Source organism: Tyto alba, unplaced genomic scaffold, assembly GCF_018691265.1.
Source record: "Tyto alba isolate M040663 unplaced genomic scaffold, T.alba_DEE_v4.0 Super-Scaffold_8, whole genome shotgun sequence".
Classification (NCBI taxonomy): domain Eukaryota; kingdom Metazoa; phylum Chordata; class Aves; order Strigiformes; family Tytonidae; genus Tyto; species Tyto alba.
In genome coordinates this window covers 15,321,391-15,333,379 of record NW_024881329.1, presented here as the reverse complement: position 1 = coordinate 15,333,379, position 11,989 = coordinate 15,321,391, and the positions used below count along the sequence as shown (strand labels likewise).

Here is an 11,989-nt window from a genome sequence, read left to right as displayed (position 1 = left end):
CATTTTGAAAGTCTTATTTATTATCTGTAATCTGTGTTCCCACATTTTGTTGCTACAGACTGGATACAATACAATATTGCTTGCTAATCTAATAATGACCTACACAGTGAATGGGGCAAGCTTTCACTTACTATAGATAGCAAAGAAATACCTGGATTTTATGGAAAATTAATTTGCCTTTGCAAGGAAAGAAAAAAAATCAAAAGTGTTCTTGAAATATTTCTTTAAGTACCAAGTGGTATTTTTCTGTAGTTTTTGATATTTAATTTTAAAACATAGCCTTTTGATCTGCTCCTGTGGTCTTTAAAATTAACAGCAAAATACTTACTGGCTAGACAAGATCAAGACCACCTTCTTCCATGTTCCATGACTTACTAAAATCAGCACGTTGTATCTCATTTCTGTGGAACCATTCTACCTCACCGGATAAAAATACCTGCTAAATACAGACAATTCACAACTGCTTGGTACACCATACTAAGTAGACGTACAGAATTTAAAACATGTTTTTTGAAAGAAAAATTGCAGCCTTTTATTCTTGAGACATGTTCTAGGAAGATTAAATATATAGTCAAGCAGTAAATCCTCTGAAAAGGCTTAGGAAGACCCAGTTCTCATAGAAGCACTGTATGTAGCCATTAGGGAAACACACCATAAGTAACCTTGTTTAAAAAAAAAATGCAGCACAGCTGAAAAAAATCAGGATCTTAATATATGCAGTTAGAGATCTGTTTTCAAATGAACAGAGAAGAAAAAAAAAGCAAACTTGTGGAAGTGTCAGATGTTTATTTTGAAATAATGGTTACTTTTTTAAACATAGCTGTGTTTCCATCATCCAAGATTAAGTTTTAAATACTATTTTTTTCTTTAAAATATTTGAAGCTGTTTATATGTTAATAAATCAACAGCAGATAATTATATAAAAAAAAAAAGTATTTCTAAGTTTATTTTAATGTTCAACTTCAACAAATAATACTGGTAAATCCAAACTGAGATTTTTAAATCAAATGTGAACTGCTTTATGTGCTTGGATGTAACTATCAAAATAGTCTTTTTGATTTAGAGTCCTCAAACACCTTTAAAAAAAAAAAAAAATCACATTAAAACACTTCAGGACTTAAAACTTCAACTTAGGCAGTTCCAGAATGTGAGACCTATAAAGGACTTTTTAGAGTATGGCCACTACCACCTAATCTGTGTAAAAAGCTTGCAGGTGGGACTTGCTGCATTTGATGCACCTGGTGTGGGTGTGGATAGCCGAGGAGGAAATTAAAGCAGGAACATCAATAAGTAGAGCAAAGAGAAAAAAGAACTTCAGTAAGCTGCCCAATTCTTGAGGAAGGGCTTTGGAGTACCCCTCTGAAAAGGTAAGTGTTGCTGCTCTAATAAATTGTGTTTTCTTAGTGTATTAGACTCTATGGCAATGTAGGAGTTGGGGGGGAGGGGGGGGGTTGGTTGGAGTTTAAGGATCAAATTACAAGGCTAAAGTGGGGCAGCAAAATGTTGTGCAAAGAGTCAGGGCTCTAGTTGCAGTGCTGGGGGCAGAAGAGATTTCATGTAGAGAGTATCTGGGGAGAAAAAAACCCCATGGTTTGACTAGCTAGCTGTAGTGGATGCTCCTTGAAGCTTCCGTGCCAAAACCTATGGTATTAAGGTATCTAGTGTTGATTTCTATGAGGCTGAAGTGAGTTGCAGAGTGCCAGCATGGAATTCTTGCAGCTCTTCTCTTGTCCCCCCAAGTGAGGGAGGGTCTGCTAGGACTGTGAAATAGTTTCTTGTTAAAAGGGCGGATGATGAGATGCTGAAATGTTGAACTAGCCATGGAGGATGATTGTAAGGAAGAGCGCCATATCGTGATTTAAGCTTACTCTATTGCTCTATAAATCAGCTGAAGGGAAGTGCTGAGGATGCTGAAAGTCCCCAGAAGTTGAACTATTAGGAGCTGTAACAAACCCTCTTCTCTAAGTCCTTGTTGGTCATAGAACAAACCCCATGGGAGCTCCCGCTGGCTGTGAATAATCAACTGTGCTAAAACTCAAGATGGCTAAATCATGTAAAATTACTTTAAAAAATGCTTATTATTGTATAATGTCAATTAAGCGTCACCGTGCTGGAAGCTATTCACAATTAGTTTGGAAATGTAACTGCCACATCTGTTATTGCTTCCTGCAGGAGGTACCTTCTGTCACCTAACTATTCATATATCACCTGGAGTTTTTCTTCCAAGTAGGATTATTTACATAACTGATTGAGGATAGGAGGTTTTATTTTCTAATCTTTTAATTGCTCCTTCCTTTGCATTACCACCTTTTTTCAAATAGCAATTTAGAGTTGATACTTAAAAATCTATGGAAACGAGTACAAGGGCTGTTGTGGGAATGAGTGAAATAGCGAGGCGTCAATGTATGTGTGTAGGAAGGTAGGGCAGGATTCTTTTAAGACCCAACACCGAATGCATTATATGTGTTTGTTTTAGATCAGGGAGATGAGCTGTTTGCCACACTGCGGTGTTACAGAAGCATCTGCTGGAGATGCTTACAAGGGTTTGGTGGTTCTTGGCATGGTGTTTTGTGCTGTCTCGTTGGCTGTGAATGTGGGGTACCTGGCGGGGAAGGAGGTTACTTTTTTCTTAGCTCAGTCTCCTGCTTTCTTAGCCTGTGGAATGTTAGGAATCTGAAGTAAGGTGAAGCAGGCACGTGGGATCATGCAACTGTTTATGGGACTGGAGAGGTTCTTCCATCCCAGTGCAATTGCTGGCACTGCTTGTGCCTGGTGAGTTGTGTCCCCAGGACTTAGTCTGTCACGGTGCCAAATCCAGAGGCTGAAGTCACCCGTTTTCCTACAGGCACGCGGTGATGCTCCCTACCCCTGTGGGGATGCAGCTTCGGTGTCCTCCCAAACGGCAGGGACTTCTGCCCCAAACACTTTCTCCCTGGCATAATCTGTGTGTTTTAACAATATGCAGTAGCAGATGGTTTCATATTCTGTTACTGCAACAAAGATTATGCTATTGCAGTCAGTCAGCCCTTCCATTTCAGCTGACGTGGTCTTTGACTGCCAGAAAATGCTTTCAGAAGGTGGAGAAGGAAGGTGTAATTTTACTGCTGTAAAGTAAAACAAATGTTAACTGCCTAGATAATCTACATGAATGGATGTATTTTAACAGCCTCTGAGGTGAAGTAGACATCTGGAATTGATGGATATAAGGACAAAATTGTTGCTGTGTTTCATATTTACTTAGCACTGTCATAAGGAGAGGGGAGACGTCTAGTTGTACAAGGGTAGAGCAGCTCTGATGCAGCTCTCAGCCTTACTATTTAACAGTATGTGCAAGTAACCATTAGGTGTACACGACTGAACTGCAGTATTTGCTGCTTTCAGTTTAACTGAAACTAATGTTACCAAAAAACTTAAACCAGCAAGACGTGTTCTTATTTACCCAAATGATTTCCAAGATTAAGACTAGCCATCTGAACAGTTAGATGGGTATGGTATAGAAACCTCTTTAAAAATAGCTTTATCAATCATTGATTAGCAGTAGAGAACTACACATGCCCAAATCTTCTGTTGTGTTTCATAGCTGTAGGAATAAAATTCACATTCAAAACAAGGAGTCTGAAGAAGCACAAACTTACCCAGCTTTTACTTAATGGATGGAGAGAGAAGAGCAGTGTTTTCTTCCATGGTAATTCTGAATTGCAATTATCACTTTTAAGTACAAGGTCTACTTGATCTGAGGCAATTCAGATCTGTGACTCACCCAATGCAAATGGCCATGTCTCACCCACATGCAAAGCACCTCTACTGGTGACAGCACCTGGAGCAGGGGAGCAGGCTTGCCTCGGGCAGCACAGGGACTGCTTCACCCTGGGAACTCCTCCGATTTTGACAACCCTGAAACATCGAGGGGTGACCCAGGAACTGTGATTTGTTTCGTTAGGTTATTTCAGTAGTTTTAAATGAAAGTCTTCATGATATTATCCAGGCAGAGAGTCCTGTTCGGTCAGTGTGTTAGCTCTTTCAATCAGGAGGGGTTTGGATGAAAAGAGACTGACTGTTATTTCCTCCCCTTATGGTTTTGAGAAGCAGCATGACAGAGAATGAAGAGAAGGTTTTATTAAGTTTAAATATGCCAAGTAACCAACTAAGTGTGTAGTGCTGCTTAAGCATCTTTGTAAGATGCCCACTGTGACACCTGTTAGATTGAAATTCACATTTCCAATTAATGTTTAGTATATTTTATTATAATTCAATGCATTTTCATCAGACTTAAAAAAATACACGATGACCAGTTAATAGAGTGAAGAGAGCAATTGCCAGCAATCAAAGCAAACTGAAGATACTCATCTGTCAAGGACACAGATTTTTTAACCAAAACACCGTTGTATTAATATTGACAAGTCTCCCTTCCCAACTCAATTCTGAAGACAAAGCCAGGAAACTCACTGTGTCAGGATCGCACTCCTAAAACAGCATGAGACACTATTCCGTCAGAAGAAAGAAGAAATATTTAGAGAAAAAAAAAAAAAAGCCGCTATAGCCTAAACTAGGTCAGAAATGGGGCCAGTAAGATACTGAGGCCAAGCATAATGCCCTCGGGGTGGGGGGAAAAAGAAGAGCTAGGTTCTTGTGTGGATCATGCTGCAACGAACTTCCCTCCTCTATTATAGCAGTGGCTTGAGCCCACTAGTTTGCAAGTCCAGTTGTAACACTGAGGTTTTGGCAGCTCGAAACAATCAAAGGCAGCTTCACATTTGGGAAAGGCATTAGAGACACTGCTGAAAACAGAATAAAAGTAACAGAGCTTTGGGCATTTAGCAAATGCTACTGTGTTGTAATAAATGCACCTAGTGAGTACAGAAACTTTAGCAAAGGAACCATCCAAGAGATGACATATGTCTTTTGCTTTTTGTTTTTCAAAATCCTGAGAAGTGCAGCACTGCCCTCGTGTGGTAATAAAGGAGAACAATTAATAACAGTATTTTAAATTTATTATGAATACTGGAAGTTAAATATTAAATACTTAACAGACTCAAAATAAATCCACATCAGAAAATTAGGAGAACAATTATTAGACCCATAGTAAAACAGCTTTCTTGCTGTAAGTATACAGGCTTTACAAAGGTTTCTATTTTTTTAAGTAGTGTCACAAAATGCTTCCGTTTGTAACAACCCAGTTTCTTTTTTGAAAAAGGCACTAAATCCCTAAGCAGCTCAAAAGTCATGAGGAAACTGAAGAGAAATGCTGTCACCCACATATTCAAATATATATATTTATGAACAACTTTCTACATGAGGAATTAGAGAAAAAGTTTAATTGTAGAGCTTGAAAGAAGCAACTGAAACAACACACAGGCAACTGAGCTGTGCCTAAGCCAGTCATATGCAGACAGACATACATCAACTGACCAAACAGCATACACCTACAGACCCACTACAGGTAGGGACACCACTTCCATGTGAGAAAATTCATTTCACTCCCTTGACAGGGAAGCAATAAAACATGCACATAAAACAAACAAACAAAAACTTTGGCCAAAACTTTAGTGTTCAGAGTTAGTTTGAAGCTTCTTAGTGCATGTTTCCACATCTGCTCTCCCACAATGGCAAAGTACTGCTGAGTCTTCAGATGCAGACAGCAAAAGCCACAGGATGAGTAAGTGCCACTCAGCTGCAGAAACTGGCAAGTTACTGGCAGTAAACATCAATCATTTTCTCTTCAGAAGTCATGCTTCTTTATCCAACCTGCCACTAAAGACATAAACAACGATACGTGCCACAGGTTTGTATAAAGATAGGGGAAAGAAAGGAAAAAAACCCCAATCAAACATAGAAAAACCCCAAACATCACAAGGTTGTCTGAAGATAAAAAATTCCCCATTGTAACATCATTTATATCCAGCAAGTGAGGGACATGCAGCCCTACCAGCAGCAGCTTGTACAAACTCCTATCCCCCAAGTCCCATATAGCAATAAGGGTAAGAGATGAAGGCTTAAGAGGGTTGTGTTTCACTAATCAGATGCATCTATTGCCTGGGAGAGATTCCAGTTCCTAACTAAATCTCTGCCTGGCCTTCCTAAAGTTTACATTACAAAAATAGTAGCAGTAAAGCTCACCAGAATCTCTGCCAGCACAGTCAGTGTATGTCTCTCTTGTAAAGGCAGATACATGAAACCCAAAGCCACTACCTTAGTTCAAATGCTTCCTGCAAACTCTGGGGGAAGAGAGAGAACCTCAGCCAGTACTGAAAAAAGGACACTGATGCCAAGCACAGGTCAGCTCTGTGAGGAGCCCCAGGGCTGAGAGTACTGTACAACTGATGCATCGCAGGTGCACAAACTGGGAAAAATGTGGTGGGGGGGGAAGCTCTCTGCCATCTTTGCTTTGTGTCCCAGATATGAAGTCTCACTGAGAACACTGCGTGATAATGACACATACTTCCATTTCTACTCTGATTTCCCTTCTTGTTTTTTCCTCAACTTATTCTATCTTGTACATGACAACAAAACAGGATTTTATCAGTGAATATATGGACAGTTGCATCATGTTTTCTTTTTTAAACTTACTCTCAGTCCTCCTTCTCCTCCAGAACCTGAAGCTGCAATTCTTTTTTCTATTTCTTCCTGTTTCTTTTTCTTATGCTCTACAGAGTGAGCATTCTTAATACCTCGAGAGGAAGCCTGAGAGAAAACAAATTTGGGTAAGACCAGTTAGCAATTTTTATGGATAGAAAGCAAACAGCAAGTCTTGGCAACACTATTTGGTGAACTCTGGTTTGCATGAAAAGACTGAAAAATTAAGTAATGCTGCTATTACGTTAAATGCAGACCTTTCATGATATTTCTTCATACTGTGAGCTCTTGGTCCTATAGGTATGTGAGGGTGTTTTTGTTTCATGTGATTATTACATCCAGGTGAACATATTTAATGCAATTATGTGTACCTGATTTGCATCCGAAGATGCAGAACCAGAACCTCCCTCCCCAAAGTCCCATAAATTTTTAGTTTGTAGTTTTTCCAGTGTCAGGGCCTATTCTTGCCCTCACAAACAGAATTAACTGGGGAGAGATGATTTGGACAGACACAACTTAAAAGAACTTAAGCTGTTTCATCATCTGTTCACTTCTTCCATCTCATTATATCAGGCTACCTAGAGATAGGCTACAGATGATGAAACCATGACAGCTTCTGTTCTAATAAGCAGACAGAGTCACAAGCTCTGTACAGCTACTACAGAAATTGATGGGAACCTTACATGCAGGAGAGAAAAAAAGGTTGTGTTAGTAGTGCTAGCCCAGGCCACAAGAAATCAAACTTGTAAATTGTGATCTGTGTGATAGTCTACCCTTCAAACTTCACAGGACATGTGGATAGCAGTAGTACACAGATAAGAAACTTGTCAACTGCCTGCTTCACATCCTCATAGTGACAGTCTAATGAGGGCCTAGACTAGATGGCAGGAGTATCAGAATTACGGACAAACAATTAATGCTGTAAAACTAGAATGAAAATGTGATAAAAACCTGATTCTTAGCTAAGCTTAGGGTTATGATACTACAGCGTAAGCTATACAGAAGAAGTTAAAATCCACCAGGGGAAAACAGTAATTCTCTCAAGTGAAAATCAGGGCCCTGACGACCAACACAATTCTCAATGGGCTAACAGAGCAAATCTTAGTAACAAATAGTAACTTACTTAGACCTTGCGATGTCTAGCTTTTAGGCACCTGGCCTTCCAAATGAGTGAGGTACCCAGACTGTCTCTACGGCATCCCAAAAGGAAGAATACCTCACATGACTTCAGGCTGAATAATAAGCAGTTAAGAAGCATGTACAGGAAAAGAGTAAGCAGAGAAGGGCTTCTGATCTACTCCCTTGTCCCTCACGAGTGGGAAACTGAATTGGGCTGTTTGTAAGACATCTCTATTACACAATATTCAGACACTAAAATGCTCTTAAAAATACAAAAACCCTGATAGATGTTTTAACTCTTTGTCTTTCAAAAAACCCCCAAAATAACAGGGATTGATACTTTCATTTTTCTTTAGCAGCTTAACAGGTACCACCAAACTTCAAAGCCATCCATAACTCAAGCTGCTTCATCTCTCCCTCCACTCAGGAAATCTTTTTAGAAAACTAGGAGCTAAATGGGTCCGTTCCCTTTTCATGTGCTTCTCAAAAGTGTATTTCCTACGGTTATGCTTAAAAAACTCTTTGCAATTTAAATTACATGTGGATTGCTGTCAGTATATAGTCTGACACAAAACCATGAGCATCACTCAGCTGTTGCTCCAATTACTCACCAAACTCCCTTAAAACCAGGTCAACATGGTACTCATCGATAATGGCCAATTTTTAATTCTATATGTAATGTCACTAACACTCATAAAAATAATACATTCCTTTCTTTTCATAGTTCAGCTGTGGTCTCTAAGATACGCTTTCCACTTATTGTAGATTTTGTATGGAGTGTGCTCTAAGCCTTTTTGAGAGGTATGGAAATGAAGAAATGGGCTAGCTAGCTTTACGTTCTGCTAGAACATTTGCGTCCTACCTCTTCTAACTTTAAGGATATTGAAGTGGTTAAAGCATAGCAACCTTAAAAATATGATACTACTTTGCTGGAATTTAAGCTGAGAGATGTGCTCAGTTGTTGTTATGTTGATAAACTGAACTTGCAAGTGACCATAACCTGTATTTGTAAGAGAAGTACCAGTGCAGTACCACTTGAAACTGCCACTACAGTAACTGACAACTCTGGTTTGAAATATTTCTCAATCTCTTGTTTTCAAGTCTTATCACAAGAAAAATAATGTTGAACTTGCTCTTCCAATTCTTAGGTTCTTTTTTTAACTACTGCAAAACTTCTCCAATCCGAACTCAGTTATCTTGTAATGGTGTTTCAGTACCTACCTAGCTGTGAAACTCTATTGTAAATATATGTAAAAAATGGTATCAAGTAAACCAGTAATACTATGAAAATATTTAATGACAATTCCCACACTCCAGACATGATATCCAGTGTTGCCACAGAAGCCCTAGCTATTTTCCCCATAAACCAGTTACCTAAATATGTTTCGAATACATGGCATTTTATCAGACATTACCTCCATCTGCCTCTTTTCAGCAGCTTCTGCTAGCTGTTGTCTTCTTATTTCCTAAATGAAATGTGAAAGACAGTGAAACTCTATTCCAATACAGTCTGTACATTCTTTTGAAAGTCTTAATTTTTAAATATGACTCAAATCTGGAATGCAAACTGCCATGAAATGCCAACCTTAAGTCAACTAGCATCATCTTTCCCTCCTTTGCCAGTCTGCAAGAACAAAGTGTTTTTAGTGACTAATACGCTAGAAGAGCAGCAGCTGTCATGCCCACGCTGCAACCCCATCAGAAATCTGTGTTCAGCTGTCTGTCTGTACTACGCCTTCACTCCAAAATACTCAGACTGGACTGCGAAGACGAGTAGTGTGTGAAATGTCCTTCTGGAGTTTGAAAGCGGGAAAGGTCACTCTCCCAGGCCGAATGGGCTCCTTTACCGCTTCCCCTACAGGATCCTCATGGGAGAGGTACAACAGCGTAGGAGAAATGTGGTGCCACGAAGCTTAGTTAGAAGTGAGCATCACCGTGCGGCGAAGAGAAGAGCGCAGGTTTTCCCGGTTTTGGTTAAAACGAGGGCCATCTCGGCCTCCATCGTGGCCCGAAGTCCCCGGTCCCCACACAAGCGCCCGGCGGAGGCCCAGAGGCCGCCTTCCCCCCGCACGGCCGCTGCCCGGGGCTCCGCGGCAGCCATCGGGCCTCTCCCCGAGCGGCACCGCCCGCGCCCGGCCTCCATTTTAAGGAAGGCGGCCCGGCCCCCGCCCCCGTCCCGCTGCCGCCGGGCGTCACTGCCCGCTCGCAAACAGCCGGGGAGGGAGGGAGGGAGGAACTCACCGGGTCGGGCGTCTCCACCACGTCCTTGACGGCCCCCTCCATGCAGGGCAGGCACAGCCCCATGGCGGGCCCCACCGCCGGCAGGGCCGGCCACCGCTGGGCAGGCGACGGGGGGGGAGGTGGCGGCGGCCCCGGCCCCGCCCGCGGCCCTCGCCAAGCGCCGCGCTCGGGCGGGGCCCGCCCCGTCATGGGGCCGGGAGCGGCGGCCGGGGGCGGGCATGGCCGGCCGGGCCTTCTGCTCTCCCCCCCACCCCGCCCCGTCAATTAAACTAAACGACAGCCATCCTGCTAGGGCGAAAGCGACAGCAGGCTGCTCCGCGTCCAGCTCGCTTCGGTAAACCTGGTAGCGCGGCATCCAGAGACTGCTGGCTGCCGCGGCGCGGAGCTGCGCAGGGGGTGCGGGCCACGGAGCGGCGCCGATGCCGGGTTTCCCCCGCCGCCTCGGGAGCGGTGGGGCGGCGGCGGCGGTGTCTGCAAGAGTGTTCCGGGAGCCGGTGCTGAGCTGCTTGTTGGCAAACCCGCGAGGTGCTGACGTGCCTCCGGCCGAGTCCCAGCGCCGCCATCGCCCAACGCGTAAATGCCCTCGCAGGGGCCTTCGCTCGCCCCGAAGAGCCGCCAGCATCTTCCCGTGCTTGAGTTCTGCTCCTGCCCGTGTGAAGGTGTGTTACCGGCCTGGCCGGGGGTGGACCTGGGCAGCCCCATCTCTTGTACAGGTCTTACTTGGCAGCTTTCAGGTTGTCTGACTTAAACGTGTCGGCGAGGAGAACGTGATTCAAGTTTCTTTGCTACTCGTTTATGTTCATCCTGCCATCTGGGTGATTCCCCCCCCCCCCCCCCCCCCATTTTAATATTTCTAAATGCTCATGTAATTTAGAAAGCTTTGGGGTTTAGCTGGATTAAAACTCCAATGTGTCTTCAGTCTTTTGTCCTCTTTTACACGGTTTGCTGTGGCTTGCTGCCAGGAACAGCCATGCAAGAATTGCTCTCCTTGCCAGACTTCATTAGAAGACTCAGTAAACTGAGGAAAGCAGAAGTCTTTTTTTCTGGTTCTTCCGCTATTCTCATTCTTTTTATGAAAATACTGCCATCTTCTCTTTAGCTATTTATAGGAGGCTCCAGCATTACCTTATTCAACATTTACTGAATTTGAGTGTTGGTGTGTACATCCATCACCAAGGAGTTTGTGAAGAATATAATATGTATTCCTCATAAACAATGCGACATCTACCCAGATTCTTTCCTGGCCCTCTGATTTTGAACAAAGTTGTCATGGTTTGAGCCTGGTCAGCAGCCAACCACCCCTCAGCTGATTACCCCCCCCCACCACCACCACCACCTGGGAATGGGGGAGGGTATTGGAGGGGTAAAGGGGGACTCGCAGGTTGAGCTAAAACCAGTTTAATAATGGTAATATTTAAAATGAGAACAATGACAGTAATAGAAAATATGCAATGCACAATGCCGTTGCTCACCACCCACTGATCAATACCCAGCCTGTTCCTGGCTAGTGACCCCGAAATACCAAGATCCCTCAATCACAATCCTGAAAGCAAGTGAGAGAGAGCCCCTTCCCTACCACCCCTCCTCTGCAGTGAGCATGACGTTCCATGATATGGAATATTTCACTGGCCAGTTTGGGTCTGGTGATCTGGCCGTGCTCCTTCTCTGCTTCTTGTGCACTTGTGCACGGGCAGGACATGGGGAGTGGGAGAGTTTTTGAAATAGCAGTAGAAGCTGAAAACATCAATGTGCTATCAGCATTCTGCTGATACGAAACCCAAAGCTAAATCCAAAACACAGCACTATTCTAGTTCTCAAAAAGGAATTTTAATGCTATTTCATCCCAAAACAGGGCAAAGGTATATCTTTTTTGCACCATTGCTCATGTCTTGTGATTTATTCCAGGTGCCCATGATGTCATACATTATTGTGAAGTAGTAATTTAAGTTCTCGTGTTTGTTCCCTGCAGCTATTATTATCCATCAGAGAGGGTTAGTGTGTTGCTGAACTAAGTACTTCACACAAGTCACAACCTGGTCCTGGGCTTTCTCAAGCG

The 11,989-nt window shown here is 42.8% G+C and overlaps 1 protein-coding gene across 2 annotated transcripts; it reads right to left on the bottom strand.

The window, feature by feature from the left end:
- Nucleotides 1–4,973: 4,973 nt before the first annotated feature.
- On the bottom strand, nt 4,974–10,740 carry LOC122152493 (small VCP interacting protein). Of its 2 annotated transcripts, XM_042784718.1 has the most exons (4): nt 9,934–10,127; nt 9,108–9,158; nt 6,568–6,681; nt 4,974–5,751 (listed from the first exon to the last, which is right to left on the bottom strand). In XM_042784718.1, the coding sequence occupies exons 1-4, from the start codon at nt 10,120–10,122 to the stop codon at nt 5,737–5,739; spliced, it is 369 nt and encodes a 122-aa protein (XP_042640652.1). In that variant the 5' UTR covers nt 10,123–10,127; the 3' UTR covers nt 4,974–5,736. The 2 variants fall into 2 exon arrangements, with proteins under 2 accessions (XP_042640652.1, XP_042640651.1); XM_042784717.1 differs by lacking the exons at nt 4,974–5,751; nt 6,568–6,681 and having other exon boundaries at nt 9,105–9,158; nt 9,934–10,740.
- Nucleotides 10,741–11,989: the final 1,249 nt, after the last annotated feature.